We start from the raw sequence: 17,278 nt of genomic DNA, 5'->3' as shown, positions 1-17,278 counted from the left end.
ACTTGTATTGAAGAACAACAGCGTCTAACGAAGAGTGCTCGACCTTTATGTCTCATGGCGTCATAGTGAGACCGAAGTCAACCCGAGAACATGGGTCTTCTGCTATTGGCTACAATCTGAGTCGAATGTATCAACCCTCAAAAATGTAATACGTTGTTTTCTTGCACTTCTGTTTTTTTTATATGTTTAAATTAAATTTAAGGATAATGAGTTTTATAATATTTTTTCCACCTGTATGACAGCCAAATCAATCATGTTTCTTAAATGAATGATTTATTTGTTCACATATTATACACTGTTACTGTGTACCTTCTCACATGTTGCAGAATAACTGATGTTAAAATAATAACTCATTATAGGTCAAACCACCTTTCTCACTACCCACCAGACCATCTTTACTCACTATCACACCAGACCATCTTTACTCACCATCACACCAGACCATCTTTACTCACCATCACACTAGACCATCGTTACTCTCCATCACACCAGACCATCTTTACTCTCCATGACACCAGACCATCTTTACTCACCATGACACCAGACCATCTTTACTCTCCATCACACCAGACCATCTTTACTCACCATCACACCAGACCATCTTTACTCTCCATCACACCAGACCATCTTTACTCACCATCACACCAGACCATCTTTACTCACCATCACACCAGACCATCTTTACTCTTATTCACACCAGACCATCTTTACTCACCATCACACCGGACCATCTTTACTCACCATCACACCAGACCGTCTTTACTCACCATCACACCAGACCATCTTTATTCTCATTCACACCAGACCATCTTTACTCACCATCACACCAGACCGTCTTTACTCACCATCACACCGGACCATCTTTACTCACCATCACACCAGACCATCTTTACTCACCATCACACCAGACCATCTTTATTCTCATTCACACCAGACAATCTTTACTCACCATCACACCAGACCATCTTTACTCTCCATCACACCAGACCATCTTTACTCACCATCACACAAGGACACATTAAGATGACTTTATATTGATGGTTCTACAGCAATTTAGGCAACACAGGAGAGCACACTCTGACCTTAAGGGTGAGTTCTCTGATCTTAAGGGAGGGCATTGATCTTAAGGGAGGGCATTGACCTTAAGGGAGGAGATTGAATTTAACGGAAGAGACCTAAAAGATAAGTTAAGTAGACCTTTTGATCATATAAAGCAAAAAGTGAGCAGTACACTTTGTATGGTGTACACTTGTGAGATCTGACCAGACTTGCGTCACGGTCTCTTAGTTATAACTGGTTAATCAGGAATTCTTATATTTCCTGTGTTCAGGTTCACTCTTAGGTAAGGCGTATAGCTAAGCTAGTATGGCTATATAACACTCTGGAAAATTATGAGAACATTTCTTTATTTCTGAGGAACGAAATTTTTACAGGACCCGAGAAAGAAAACTAGATAATAACCGAGACACCGAGGGGAGATGAGGGACCAGGTCGCCCCTGACCACTGCATCATAACATTCTCAGACCATGTTGTCCTCAGCTTCCACTAATACTTTCACTAAGAAGACCTTGTATCTGAACTAATGAAGCTCGACAGGCATTAACCACCTTTCAGTTCACCATCCTCCTTATTGCCCCTACCAAATGTCAGTTAAACAGCAGCAACCCGTAGCGTCCTTCACACGTGCCTGCTAATTCTTGACTGGTGGCCGTGAGCCCCTGATACGTGTGCCTCTGTATCCCGTGATGCTCTCCTATTGGTTAAGCAGAGTAATTGCATGCGTTGATTGGCCAAACCATACAGAGCTCTCTCTGATCGGTCAGAAGTTTTTATTCGGAATTTACTCTCTTTAATTGTAAAATATGGCTTTTCGGGTTTCCCCTGCTCTAGTGCACCTAAATATCGCATTAATTCAATTCAACAATCTAAAGAATTGAAAAAAATATAATATCAATATATCAACCTATATGTGTAATATACATGCAAAACTGGCCAGATTGCATTACGTATTCAGCAAGGATGGGGTGAAATATCCAGGTTCCACTACACAACGCACTTAAAGAACTTTACTCAATACAAACTGACCATCATTACTCACTCTACACGAACATCAACATTCATTGCCCATGTGACCATCTTTGTTTACTACTGGTCTCACTAGCTTAGCTCACTGAACACATGCCAGCCTTTATTACTACACATATGACTATCTTGACTCTTTATTCACCTGACCAAGCTGTGGCTGCCTGGCTGAGGCTGCCTGGCTGAGGCTGCCTGGCTGAGGCTGCCTGGCTGTGACAGGCCGGCTGAGGCTGCCTGGCTGAGGCTGCCTGGCTGTGGCTGCCTGGCTGTGGCTGCCTGGCTGAGGCTGCCTGGCTGTGGCTGCCTGCCTGAGGCTGCCTGGCTGAGGCTGCCTGGCTGAGGCTGCCTGGCTGAGGCTGCCTGGCTGAGGCTGCCTGGCTGAGGCTGCCTGGCTGTGGCTGCCTGGCTGAGGCTGCCAGGCTGAATGACTTGGTCTCAAACTGCTCTTGGCCAGAATTAATGTAAGGATCGTCTGGTCTCAATGAGTATGTTCTAGTGGCAGTGTGGATGGTCTGGTGGCAGTGTGGATGGTCTGGTGGCAGTGTGGATGGTCTGGTGGCAGTGTGGATGGTGTGGTGGCAGTGTGGATGGTCTGGTGGCAGAGTGGATGGTCTGGTGGCAGAGTGGATGGTCTGGTGGCAGTGTGGATGGTCTGGTGGCAGTGTGGATGGTCTGGTGGCAGTGTGGATGGTCTGGTGGCAGTGTGGATGGTCTGGTGGCAGAGTGGATGGTCTGGTGGCAGTGTGGATGGTCTGGTGGCAGTGTGGATGGTCTGGTGGCAGAGTGGATGGTCTGGTGGCAGTGTGGATGGTCTGGTGGCAGTGTGGATGGTCTGGTGGCAGAGTGGATGGTCTGGTGGCAGTGTGGATGGTCTGGTGGCAGTGTGGATGGTCTGGTGGCAGAGTGGATGGTCTGGTGGCAGTGTGGATGGTCTGGTGGCAGTGTGGATGGTCTGGTGGCAGTGTGGATGGTCTGGTGGCAGTGTGGATGGTCTGGTGGCAGTGTGGATGGTCTGGTGGCAGAGTGGATGGTCTGGTGGCAGTGTGGATAGTCTGGTGGCAGTGTGGATGGTCTGGTGGCGGTAAGGATGGTCTGGTGGCAGTAAGGATGGTATGGTGGCAGTGTGGATGGTCTGGTGGCAGTAAGGATGGTCTGGTGGCAGAGTGGATGGTCTGGTGGCAGTGTGGATGGTCTGGTGGCAGTGTGGATGGTCTGGTGGCAGAGTGGATGGTCTGGTGGCAGTGTGGATGGTCTGGTGGCAGTGTGGATGGTCTGGTGGCAGTAAGGATGGTCTGGTGGCAGTAAGGATGGTCTGGTGGCGGTAAGGATGGTCTGGTGGCAGTAAGGATGGTATGGTGGCAGTGTGGATGGTCTGGTGGCAGTGTGGATGGTCTGGTGGCAGAGTGGATGGTCTGGTGGCAGAGTGGATGGTCTGGTGGCGGTATGAGTGCTCTAGTAGCAGTAAGGATGGTATGGTGGCAGAGTGGATGGTCTGGTGGCAGAGTGGATGGTCTGGTGGCGGTATGAGTGCTCTAGTAGCAGTAAGGATGGTCTGGTGGCAGAGTGGATGGTCTGGTGGCGGTATGAGTGGTCTAGTAGCAGTAAGGATGGTCTGGTGGCAGAGTGGATGGTCTGGTGGCGGTATGAGTGGTCTAGTAGCAGTAAGGATGGTCTGGTGGCAGAGTGGATGGTCTGGTGGCAGAGTGGATGGTCTGGTGGCGGTATGAGTGGTCTAGTAGCAGTAAGGATGGTCTGGTGGCAGAGTGGATGGTCTGGTGGCAGAGTGGATGGTCTGGTGGCGGTATGAGTGCTCTAGTAGCAGTAAGGATGGTCTGGTGGCAAAGTGGATGGTCTGGTGGCAGAGTGGACGGTCTGGTGGCGGTATGAGTGCTCTAGTAGCAGTAAGGATGGTCTGGTGGCAGTGTGGATAGTCTGGTGGCAGAGTGGATGGTCTGGTGGCGGTATGAGTGCTCTAGTAGCAGTAAGGATGGTCTGGTAGCAGCAAGGATGGTCTGGTGGCAGAGTGGATGGTCTGGTGGCGGTATGAGTGGTCTAGTAGCAGTAAGGATGGTCTGGTGGCAGAGTGGATGGTCTGGTGGCAGAGTGGATGGTCTGGTGGCAGAGTGGATGGTCTGGTGGCGGTATGAGTGCTCTAGTAGCAGTAAGGATGGTCTGGTGGCAAAGTGGATGGTCTGGTGGCAGAGTGGACGGTCTGGTGGCGGTATGAGTGCTCTAGTAGCAGTAAGGATGGTCTGGTGGCAGTGTGGATAGTCTGGTGGCAGAGTGGATGGTCTGGTGGCGGTATGAGTGCTCTAGTAGCAGTAAGGATGGTCTGGTGGCAGTGTGGATGGTCTGGTGGCAGAGTGGATGGTCTGGTGGCGGTATGAGTGCTCTAATAGCAGTGAGGATGGTCTGGTAGCAGTAAGGATGGTCTGGTGGCAGAGTGGATGGTCTGGTGGCGGTATGAGTGCTCTAGTAGCAGTGAGGATGGTCTGGTAGCAGTAAGGATGGTCTGGTGGCAGAGTGGATGGTCTGGTGGCGGTATGAGTGCTCTAGTAGCAGTGAGGATGGTCTGGTAGCAGTAAGGATGGTCTGGTAGCAGTAAGGATGGTCTGGTAGCAGTAAGGATGGTCTGGTGGCAGTAAGGATGGTCTGGTAGCAGTAAGGATGGTCTGGTAGCAGTAAGGATGGTCTGGTAGCAGTAAGGATGGTCTGGTGGCAGTATGGATGGTCTGGTAGCAGTAAGGATGGTCTGGTAGCAGTAAGGATGGTCTGGTGGCAGTAAGGATGGTCTGGTAGCAGTAAGGATGGTCTGGTGGCGGTATGAGTGCTCTAGTAGCAGTAAGGATGGTCTGGTAGCAGTAAGGATGGTCTGGTAGCAGTAAGGATGGTCTGGTGGCAGTGTGGATGGTCTGGTGGCAGTGTGGATGGTCTGGTAGCAGTAAGGATGGTCTGGTGGCGGTATGAGTGCTCTAGTAGCAGTAAGGATGGTCTGGTAGCAGTAAGGATGGTCTGGTAGCAGTAAGGATGGTCTGGTAGCAGTAAGGATGGTCTGGTAGCAGTAAGGATGGTCTGGTAGCAGTAAGGATGGTCTGGTAGCAGTAAGGATGGTCTGGTAGCAGTAAGGATGGTCTGGTGGCGGTATGAGTGCTCTAGTAGCAGTAAGGATGGTCTAGTAGCAGTAAGGATGGTCTGGTAGCAGTAAGGATGGTCGGGGTAATAACAGTCAGTAAGGGAAGGATGCAAACAAATAACTTACATGTTCGTGTATAAGTTGGAGGCGATTATCGTGCTTATATGTCAGAGTTACTTTCACGTTTCAGGTCATTGACTTCACTATAAAAATGTACATATAATATGAGCAGGAATTTCCTGGTTTATTATACAAATCAGGAAATATACTGATATGCTTATTATAATAAATAAGTGAAATATATTTGTTTTATTGTTTACCTGTGAAATCTAATGAATTTATGCCGGATGATCTGCCGCGATAACATTTTATACAACACTAAAAAATATTTGTGGAAGAAAATACATCCGGTTTTGGATTATGCTAATCAGAATGCGTCAGGTAAATTAATAAAATTTTTGTTCTAAATTAAGAAAATGTATTTTTTTATTTTTTTTTATTTAAAATTTTTTAAATTCGTTATTGTTTGAAAAAAGGTCAAAGATTTAGCTACATCAGTTAAAAATAATTAAAAATATTTTTAATTTGATAAATCAGTGATGAAGTACAGATGTGTGGGCGCCCAGGTGCCGAGGGCAGGAGCACACACGAGGCTGAAACTGCCGCACAGATCATAAAAATACATGCGCCGCATGCCGTGAAGATACATGCGCCCCGCACTATTAAATAGCATAATTCGCACACCATGAAACAGCATGCGCCCCACAAAATAAAACAGCATGCGCACCACACCATGAAACAGCATGCGCACCACACCATGAAACAGCATGCGCACTACACCATGCGCACCACACCATGAAACAGCATGCGCCCCACACCCTAAAACAGCATGCTCCCCACACCATGAGACAGCATGCTCCCCACACCATGAGACAGCATGCGCACCACACCATGCGCACCACACCATGAAACAGCATGCGCCCCACACCCTAAAACAGCATGCTCCCCACACCATGAGACAGCATGCGCCCCACACCATGAGACAGCATGCTCCCCACACCATGAGACAGCATGCTCCCCACACCATGAGACAGCATGCTCCCCACACCATGAGACAGCATGCGCACCACACCATGCGCACCACACCATGAAACAGCATGCGCCCCACACCCTAAAACAGCATGCTCCCCACACCATGAGACAGCATGCGCCCCACACCATGAGACAGCATGCTCCCCACAGCATGAGACAACATGCGCGCCACACCATGAGACAACATGCTCACCACACCATGAAACAGCATGCGCCCCACACCCTAAAACAGCATGCTCCCCACACCATGAGACAGCATGCTCCCCACACCATGAAACAGCATGCGCACCACAACATGAAACAGCATGCGCACCACACCATGCGCACCACACCATGAAACAGCATGCGCCCCACACCCTAAAACAGCATGCTCCCCACACCATGAGACAGCATGCGCCCCACACCATGAGACAGCATGTTCCCCACACCATGAAACAGCATGCTCCCCACACCATGAGACAACATGCTCCCCACACCATGAGACAGCATGCGCGCCACACCATGAGACAGCATGCTCCCCACACCATGAGACAGCATGCGCCCCACACCATGAGACAGCATGCGCCCCACACCATGAGACAGCATGCGCCCCACACCATGAGACAGCATGCGCCCCACACCATGAGACAGCATGCTCCCCACACCATGAGACAGCATGCGCCTCACACCATGAGACAGCATGCGCCCTACACCATGAGACAGCATGCGCCCCACACCATGAGACAGCATGCTCCCCACACCATGAAACAGCATGCTTCCCACACCATGAGACAGCATGCGCCCCACACCATGAGACAGCATGCTCCCCACACCATGAGACAGCATGCTCCCCGCACCATGAGACAGCATGCGCCCCACACCATGAGACAGCATGCTCCCCACACCATGAGACAGCATGCTCCCCACACCATGAGACAGCATGCTCCCCACACCATGAGACAGCATGCTCCCCACACCATGAGACAGCATGCGCCCCACACCATGAAACAGCATGCGCGCCACACCATGAGACAGCATGCTCCCCACACCATGAGACAGCATGCTCCCCACACCATGAGACAGCATGCGCCCCACACCATGAAACAGCATGCGCGCCACACCATGAGACAGCATGCTCCCCACACCATGAGACAGCATGCTCCCCACACCATGAGACAGCATGCGCCCAACACCATGGGACAGCATGCGCCCCACACCATGAGACAGCATGCGCCCTACACCATGAGACGGCATGCGCCCCACACCATGAGACAGCATGCTCCCCAAACCATGAAACAGCATGCTCCCCACACCATGAGACAGCATGCGCCCCACACCATGAGACAGCATGCTCCCCACACCATGAGACAGCATTCGCCCCACACCATGAGACAGCATGCGCCCCACACCATGAGACAGCATGCAGCATGCTCCCCACACCATGAGACAACATGCGCCCCACACCATGAGACAGGATGCTCCCCACACCATGAGACAGCATGCGCCCCACACCATGAGACAGCATGCGCCCCACACCATGAGACAGCATGCTCCCCACACCATGAGACAGCATGCGCCCCACACCATGAGACAGCATGCTCCCCACACCATGAGACAGCATGCGCCCCACACCATGAGACAGCATGCTCCCCACACCATGAGACAGCATGCTCCCCACACCATGAGACAGCATGCGCCCCACACCATGAGACAGCATGCGCCCCACACCATGAGACAGCATGCTCCCCACACCATGAGACAGCATGCTCCCTACACCATGAGACAGCATGCGCCCCACACCATGAGACAGCATGCGCCCCACACCATGAGACAGCATGCTCCCCACACCATGAGACAGCATGCTCCCCACACCATGAGACAGCATGCGCCCCACACCATGAGACAGCATGCGCCCCACACCATGAGACAGCATGCTCCCCACACCATGAGACAGCATGCTCCCTACACCATGAGACAGCATGCGCCCCACACCATGAGACAGCATGCGCCCCACACCATGAGACAGCATGCTCCCCACACCATGAGACAACATGCGCCCCACACCATGAGACAGCATGCGCCCCACACCATGAGACAGCATGCTTCCTACACCATGAGACAGCATGCGCCCCACACCATGAGACAGCATGCTCCCCACACCATGAGACAACATGCGCCCCACACCATGATACAGCATGCTCCCCACACCATGAGACAGCATGCTCCCTACACCATGAGACAGCATGCTCCCTACACCATGAGACAGCATTCGCCCCACACCATGAGACAGCATGCGCCCCACACCATGAGACAGCATGCGCCCCACACCATGAGACAGCATGCTCCCCACACCATGAGACAGCATGCTCCCCACACCATGAGACAGCATTTGCCCCACACCATGAGACAGCATGCGCCCCACACCATGAGACAGCATGCGCCCCACACCATGAGACAGCATGCGCCCCACACCATGAGACAGCATGCGCCCCACACCATGAGACAGCATGCGCCCCACACCATGAGACAGCATGCGCCCCACACCATGAGACAGCATGCGCCCCACACCATGAGACAACATGCGCCCCACACCATGAGACAGCATGCTCCCTACACCATGAGACAGCATGCGCCCCACACCATGAGACAGCATGCGCCCCACACCATGAGACAGCATGCTCCTTACACCATGAGACAGCATGCTCCCCACACCATGAGACAGCATGCGCCCCACACCATGAGATAGCATGCGCCCCACACCATGAGACAGCATGCTCCCCACACCATGAGACAGCATGCTCCCTACACCATGAGACAGCATGCGCCCCACACCATGAGACAGCATGCGCCCCACACCATGAGACAGCATGCTGCCCACACCATGAGACAGCATGCTCCCCACACCATGAGACAGCATGCGCCCCACACCATGAGACAGCATGCGCCCCACACCATGAGACAGCATGCGCCCCACACCATGAGACAGCATGCGCCCCACACCATGAGACAGCATGCTCCCCACACCATGAGACAGCATGCTCCCTACACCATGAGACAGCATGCGCCCCACACCATGAGACAGCATGCGCCCCACACCATGAGACAGCATGCTCCCCACACCATGAGACAACATGCGCCACACACCATGAGACAGCATGCTCCCTACACCATGAGACAGCATGCGCCCCACACCATGAGACAGCATGCTCCCCACACCATGAGACAGCATGCTCCCCACACCATGAGACAACATGCGCCCCACACCATGAGACAGCATGCGCCCCACACCATGAGACAGCATGCTCCCTACACCATGAGACAGCATGCGCCCCACACCATGAGACAGCATGCTCCCCACACCATGAGACAACATGCGCCCCACACCATGATACAGCATGCTCCCCACACCATGAGACAGCATGCTCCCTACACCATGAGACAGCATGCTCCCTACACCATGAGACAGCATGCGCCCCACACCATGAGACAGCATGCGCCCCACACCATGAGACAGCATGCGCCCCACACCATGAGACAGCATGCTCCCCACACCATGAGACAGCATGCTCCCCACACCATGAGACAGCATTCGCCCCACACCATGAGACAGCATGCGCCCCACACCATGAGACAGCATGCGCCCCACACCATGAGACAGCATGCGCCCCACACCATGAGACAGCATGCGCCCCACACCATGAGACAGCATGCGCGCCACACCATGAGACAGCATGCGCCCCACACCATGAGACAACATGCGCCCCACACCATGAGACAGCATGCGCCCCACACCATGAGACCGCATGCTCCCCACACCATGAGACAGCATGCGCCCCACACCATGAGACAGCATGCGCCCCACACCATGAGACAGCATGCGCCCCACACCATGAGACAGCATGCGCCCCACACCATGAGACAGCATGCGCCCCACACCATGAGACAGCATGCAGCATGCGCCCCACACCATGAGACAGCATGCAGCATGCGCCCCACACCATGAGACAGCATGCGCCCCACACCATGAGACAGCATGCGCCCCACACCATGAGACAGCATGCAGCATGCGCCCCACAGCATGAGACAGCATGCGCCCCACACCACGAAGCAACATGTCAGAGACAAAAGACCGCAATAATTCTGAAGACAAAACACCATCATATGTCACGGTTAAAACAGTGACGCGCCGGGGCCGGAGGTTATCTGTGGCTGTGGCAATGATGATGACCCTTGGGATGATACCTGTTTCTGTAGCACAGATGATGACCCTTGGGATGATATCTGTGGCTGTGGCACAGATGGTGATCCTTAGAATGATGATGATTGCAGACGTGACTTCTTTCTCTAAGATAATTGCCCTGGCGGGAATGAACGGTCCAGACGGAGCTGGGATATTCTTTGCTCTGAAGGATGAGGCATCCATCAGTCTCAGGAGACTATGGAGTTGCGCTCTGGTGTTTGGTCTGGAGTGGCCTCTCCAGGACGCAAAGTCCTGAAGTCTGAAGACAAAGTCTGAATTCAAAATCCGATGTCCTGAAGTGCGACCCAAGGGGGAATTAGGTATCTGACGGAGGTGGAAAGTCCAGGGAGAGTAACAGAATTACATATGGGGCGCCACTGGCGGCTCGGGGAGGAAATATGTATATAATAAGGAGGGTTTCTCTAGGGTAAATAATATATGAGTCAAGATAACACCTCCCAGGACGCACCTGGACCCCGCTGTTCATGCTCCGGCGACTCTACCGTAACCTAGGTACTTAGAAGAGATTCCATCCTAATGTTTCATGTATATGGTCGCAGAACCTATTGGTCACACTCTTAAACTTCGTATCCAGCAAACATCACATCAAGTATTTGTTCATTTGATGCATCACGCTATTGTGATTTCTGTGTGTAATGAAGGTCAAAGAGGTAGACTAGCTTACTGACAGAGCTCGGGTGCATGGGGGAAATTGTGTAAAAACCTGGTTTGTGTCTCGGAGAGACTGCAGGATCCGTGGGGGGTCAAGTTGATTTCTCGGTTGCAATTCTTTTATTATGTCGTAGCTCAGTCGATTAAGACGCGTCTAGGATCTTCTCGGACGTAGGTTCGAACCCTCATCACGGCCCTTGTGGATTTGTTCATTACGTCTGAATCCCACTCAGACGCTAGTCACAACCAGTATGGAATATGATTGGATCCCATCGGCGGGTCGCCAGGAATATTCAAAGAAACTTAACTTAGAATCTGCCTACTGACTAACACGCTTCACAGTCGCATGAAATCCGCTCGAAACAATTCTTAAACATTAGTTTCAATTTGTGGTCTTATATCCTTACTCTGGGCTCGAGCACAGAGTATAATTTATACGAATGCATCCGGGGACACCGACGCAAAGGATCTCCTTTACATTTTCGTATTTATTTAAAATGTAGGTAAACAAATTTTAATATTAAAAGTTGATTCATATACAAATAAAATAAGAAAAGATTCAGATAAGTGTTTTTTTCATCGTGCGGCACAATTTGAGCAGACATGAATCATACCACCACCGGTGCTAAACTCTGATGGAGTTACAGCGGGAGTGATTGTGCTTCGTGTGGAAGGTTGCCGGTGTGTGTGTGTACTCACCTAGTTGTACTCACCTAGTTGTGTCTGCAGGATCGAGCATTGACTCTTGGATCCCGCCTTTCGAGCATCGGTTGTTTACAGCAATGACTCCTGTCCCATTTCCCTATCATACCTGGTTTTAAAATTATGAATAGTACTTGCTTCCACAACCTGTTCCTGAAGTGCAATCCATTTTCCCACTACTCTCACGCTAAAAGAAAACTTCGTAACATCTCTGTGACTCATCTGAGTTTCCAGCTTCCATTCATGTCCCCTCGTTCTGTTACTATTCCGTGTGAACATTTCGTCTATATCCACTCTGTCAATCCCTCTGAGTATCTTATACGTTCCTATCATGTCCCCCCTCTCCCTTCTTCTTTCTAGTGTCGTAAGGCACAGTTCCCTCAGGCGCTCCTCATACCCCATCCCTCGTAGCTCTGGGACGAGTCTCGTTGCAAACCTCTGAACCTTTTCCAGTTTCATTATATGCTTCTTCAGATGGGGACTCCATGATGAGGCGGCATACTCTAAGACTCTGCTTATACTCTGTGTATGTGACTCTGCTTAAGACTCTGCTTATACTCTACTCATACTCTGTGAGTGTGTGTGTGTGTGTGTGTGTGTGTGTGTGTGTGTGTGTGTGTGTGTGTGTGTGTGTGTGTGTGTGTGTGTGTGTGTGTGTATGTGTGAGTGTGTGTTTTGTCCTTTTGCTGAAACCTTTAGTGCAATGCCTTGTTTTTATATATACTGTTTTGACATGTTTCATGTATCCCTTACAGCTGTATTTGATGTGTCACCATGTAGAAATAACAGACAGCTCAATACTCATCAATCAATCTCTATGTCCCTTTGTCTTCCTCTTTATGTATGTATCTGTCTCTTTTATTCCATTCTCCCTATTTCTGTCGCTTTATGTCTGTTTCTGTATTCAACTAATTATACTCACCTAGTTGTGCTTGCGGGGGTTGAACTCTGCTCTTTCGGGCCGCTTCTCAACTGTCCATCAACTGTCACTAAGTAACTTTTGCCCGAAAGGCTATGCATATTAGTGACTTTAGGTGTTGTATGTACTAGCTCTAGCTATAAATCCAACATTATGTTAGTAACTCTTCATCAGTGTATGTTCTTTTACCTGAATAAAAATTTGAATTTGAATTTTTTTTTTACTATTTTTTCACACACACACACACATACTCTTAGCAAGCAGCCCGTAGCAGCTGTCTAATTCCCAGGTACCTATTTACTGCTAGGTAACAGGCTATCAGGGTGAAGGAAACTCTGCCCATTTGTTCTTTCTGCGGTGCTCGGGATCGAACCCTGGTCCCTATGTCCACGAGTCTAGAGCGCTGTCCACTCAGCCACTAGCCTCTCCATGTACTCACCTATTTTTACTCACCTATTTGTGCTTGCTGGGGTTAAGCTCAGGCTCTTTGGTCCCGCCTCTCAACTGTAAATCAACTGGTGTATAGGTTCTTGAGCTCTATCATATTTATTCCTAGGCTCTATCATATTTACGCTTGTAACTGTGTATGGAGTCAGCCTCCACCACATCACTTCCTAACGCATTCATTTTTCTCAACCACTCTGACTCTAAAAATTTATTTCTAATATCTCTGGCTCATTTGGGCACTCAGTTTCCGCCTGTTTCTCCTAGTGCGTGTACCCCTTGTGTTAAATAGCCTTTCTTTATCAACCCTATCAATTCCTTTGAGAATCTTGTATGTGGTGATCATGTCCCCCCTAATTCTTCTGACTTCCAGCGACGTGGCGTTTAATTCCCGTAGTCTCTCCTCGTAGCTCATACCTCTCAGCTCGGGTACTAGTCTGGTTGCAAACCTTTGAAACTTTTCTAGTTTAGTCATATGCTTGACTAGATATGGACTCCATGCTGGGGCTGCATACTCCTGGATTGGTCTGACATATGTGGTATACAAATACCACATGTGTATTGTGACGATAATCTCTTTCAAGAGAGATTGAGCCTGCTCTTCCCTACTTCAAGAGGCAAAACGTACCCAGAATCCCCCCACTCCACACGCCCTCCACACGCCGGCTCGTCATCAAACCAGCTAACTACCCTTCACCAGCTTGCCTGCACCTGATTGGTGACTCGCCAGCCGCGCACCTGCACACCGCACCTCGGCGCCCTCTACCCGAGTCGACGCCTGAGCCTGACCAGCTATCAACTTCAGAATATTCCTTGTCCTCTTAGCGTTGACATCTCTCTCTGGCATACTAGCTCATTAGCTCGTATACGAAGGGAGGTTTCAGCCATAGCCGATATTCTCAGCACCATTTAAACATTATTTAATCAATTGTGTTTTTTGTATTTATCTTTGTCATTTTATTTCATTAGTCATTTGCCCGAGATTTGCCTTTATTTTCATTTATGTTTAAACTAAATATATTAAAATTTCATTGTTCATACTTTGTGTTTTACGTGTTCCTCCCTCTCACTTACCACAGACAACAGGCAAGCAGTCTATATATTTGTTTTTAAGTGTGACCAGGCTTTGACACCTGCCATTGGAGGACTGCCGAACATCAACACTCCAACACATTCCCGTCACAGTATACAAATGTGTGTGTGTGTGTGTGTGTGTGTGTGTGTGTGTGTGTGTGTGTGTGTGTGTGTGTGTGTGTGTGTGTGTGTGTGTGTGTGTATGTTTGTGTGTGTTCTCACATAGATGTGCTTGCAAAGTCGAGTTAGATTCCTAGCCCCGCCTTACGAACGTTCTTAGATTAATGCAATGACTTTTTTAGTATTTATTTTTAAAATTTTGACTCGAATTTTCTTCAATGACTTATATGTTTAATCTGTTCCACTTACTGACAGCTCAAACACTGAAAAAGTTCTTTCTGTGACTCATTTGCTTTTCAAATTTCCAAATATGACCACTCGTTCTGCTGTTTCTTGCTTTGAACTACGCTGCTTTGTCTACATTGTCTAGGTCCCTTAGAATCTTATATGTTGTTATCATATCTCTCCTTTCCTGCAGTCTGGTAAGGTCCAGTTCTCTGTCTTTCCACATAGCTCAATCCCTTCAGTCTTGGGACGAGTCTCGTTGATATCTTTGGCACATTCTATTTTCTCCTTATCTTTCTTAAAATAAGCGTTCCATGTTGGAGATGCATACTGAAGGTCTCACCTTCGCTGTATATAAGTCCCGGAGAGGCCTTTGTCCAACCTTCAGAAGGATACACGGATGTTGACCAGTATGCCATACTCAGCTGTTATTATTATGCTAATGTGGCTTCTAGCATCAGATTTTGGAGTTATGTCCACTCTCAGGTCATTTTGCTTTTCTGACCGAAATTATTGTCTTCCCTTCATCCTATACTGCTGTACTGGCCTTCGGACTCCTGTTCCAATTCTCATAACTTCTCATTTGGCTGGGTTAAACTCTAACTGCCACTTTTCAGACCACTTTTGAAGAGTGTGTTCAAATCCGCTTGCAATTCATCACAATTTAATGCTAGGGATGGAGTCCCTAACGTTCCCCGTTCTATTTCCCTCTCTTCTGCAGGGGCAAACGTGTCTGGGAGGAAATCTCGGATCAGCAGACTACGACTAGAAATGACCAACCCGTCTATACTCACCTGTTGAGTGTGCTCGAAGTCAAGAGGCTGAAGCAGCGAGAGGCGTCCTGTGAGAGGGTCCAAGTGGAAGAGGTCACCGTCGTTGCCTTCCGTGATCCTGTACTCCACCGCCTCACCTACGACAGAGGAAGAGATACACGTACAGTACAGGGACACCTGAGGCATTTTTGGCAAGATGGTAAGGGATGTATGGCTGTGAAATACCGAAGAAGAATCATGTTAATACATATATTATATATTATGTGTGTGTGTGTGTGTGTGTGTGTGTGTGTGTGTGTGTGTGTGTGTGTGTGTGTGTGTGTGTGTGTGAGTGTGTGTGTGTGTGTGTGTGTGTGTGTGTGTGTGTGTGTGTGTGTGTGTGTGTGTGTGTGTGTGTGTGTGTGTGTGTGTGTGTGTGAGTGTGTGTGTGTGTGTGTGTGTGTGTGTGTGTGTGTGTGTGTGTGTGTGTGTGTGTGTGTGTGTGTGTGTGTGTGTGAGTGTGTGTGTAAGTGATTTTATTTTGCGGAGGATATTTTAGTCACACTGGTATGAATAGTGTCATTTATGCACGAAGATAAAACCGGAGAAGTTTCTGGTCGCAGGACCAGAAACTGAGGAAGAAACAGTACATAGACGGACTCAACTGTCCTCTGGATTATCAACAGTGTCTGAAGTAGGAGTCACCAGAAAGACCCACTTAGCTGTTGAACCAGTACCAGTGCCTGGAGGAGGACTCACCTGAACAGTGGACCAGTACCAGTGCCTGGAGGAGGACTCACCTGAACACTGGACCATTACCAGTGCCTGGAGGAGGACTCACCTGGACTCTGGACTAGTACCAGTGCGTGGAGAAGGACTCACCTGGACACTGGACCAGTACCTGTGCCTGGAGGAGGACTCACCTGGACTCTGGACTAGTACCAGTGCCTGGAGGAGGACTCACCTGGACTCTGGACCAGTACCAGTGCCTGGAGGAGGACTCACCTGGACTCTGGACCAGTACCAGTTCCTGAAGGAGGACTCACCTGGACTCTGGACCAGTACCAGTGCCTGGAGGAGGACTCACCTGGACACTGGACCAGTACCAGTGCCTGGAGGAGGACTCACCTGGACACTGGACCAGTACCAGTGCCTGGAGGAGGAGGACTCACCTGGAAACTGGACCAGTACCAGTGCCTGGAGGAGGACTCTCCTGGACACTGGACCAGTACCAGTGCCTGGAGAACGACTCACCTGGACTCTGGACCAGTACCAGTGCCTGGAGGAGGACTCACCTGGACTCTGGACCAGTACCAATACCTGGAGGAGGAGGACTCACCTGGACTCTGGACTCTGGCAGAGAGTCGCAGCAGAAGGTCGCGGGTGGTGTTCTCTGGTACTTCAGCGAAATACTCTGGACGCTGGAACTCCACCGGGTCGCTCCCCACCAACTTGGTCACTGCCGGAGAGAAAACCAGTCCGGGGTTAGTGGCTGTCTCGGGGTGAACTCTGGGAGACAGACAGCCAGACAGACAGACAGACAGACAGACAGACAGACAGACAGACAGACAGACAGACAGACAGACAGACAGACAGACAGACAGACCTTTTGATTATTGGTAATTTTCTTAAGGATATTTTCCATTCAACATAAATACCTTCTACCAGTAATCACTGCAATCTGATCCTCTGTATTTTTAATCAAATACTGAGACTCATATTACATCCTAAGATTAGATCTACATATTTGTCTTTAAATTAAAATGTTTTAAAGGGACACAGGAGTGTACATTGGGTACATGCCATCAACCTACTTTGTAAGTACAATAATTCCTGCAGGATG

The 17,278-nt window shown here is 49.8% G+C and overlaps 1 protein-coding gene across 1 annotated transcript in view; it reads right to left on the bottom strand.

Moving 5' to 3' along the window:
- Window positions 1-17,278, bottom strand: part of LOC123770365 (putative neural-cadherin 2) — a 776,166-nt gene that overhangs the window by 298,289 nt on the left and 460,599 nt on the right. Inside the window, 2 exon segments of the mRNA XM_069339955.1 lie at window positions 15,478-15,593; window positions 16,775-16,894. Coding sequence (XP_069196056.1) covers window positions 15,478-15,593; window positions 16,775-16,894 — 236 coding nt within the window.

Source organism: Procambarus clarkii, chromosome 42, assembly GCF_040958095.1.
Source record: "Procambarus clarkii isolate CNS0578487 chromosome 42, FALCON_Pclarkii_2.0, whole genome shotgun sequence".
Classification (NCBI taxonomy): Eukaryota; Metazoa; Arthropoda; class Malacostraca; order Decapoda; family Cambaridae; genus Procambarus; species Procambarus clarkii.
Note: the sequence above shows the minus strand (reverse complement) of the source record. Positions and strands in the feature narration are given on the sequence as shown.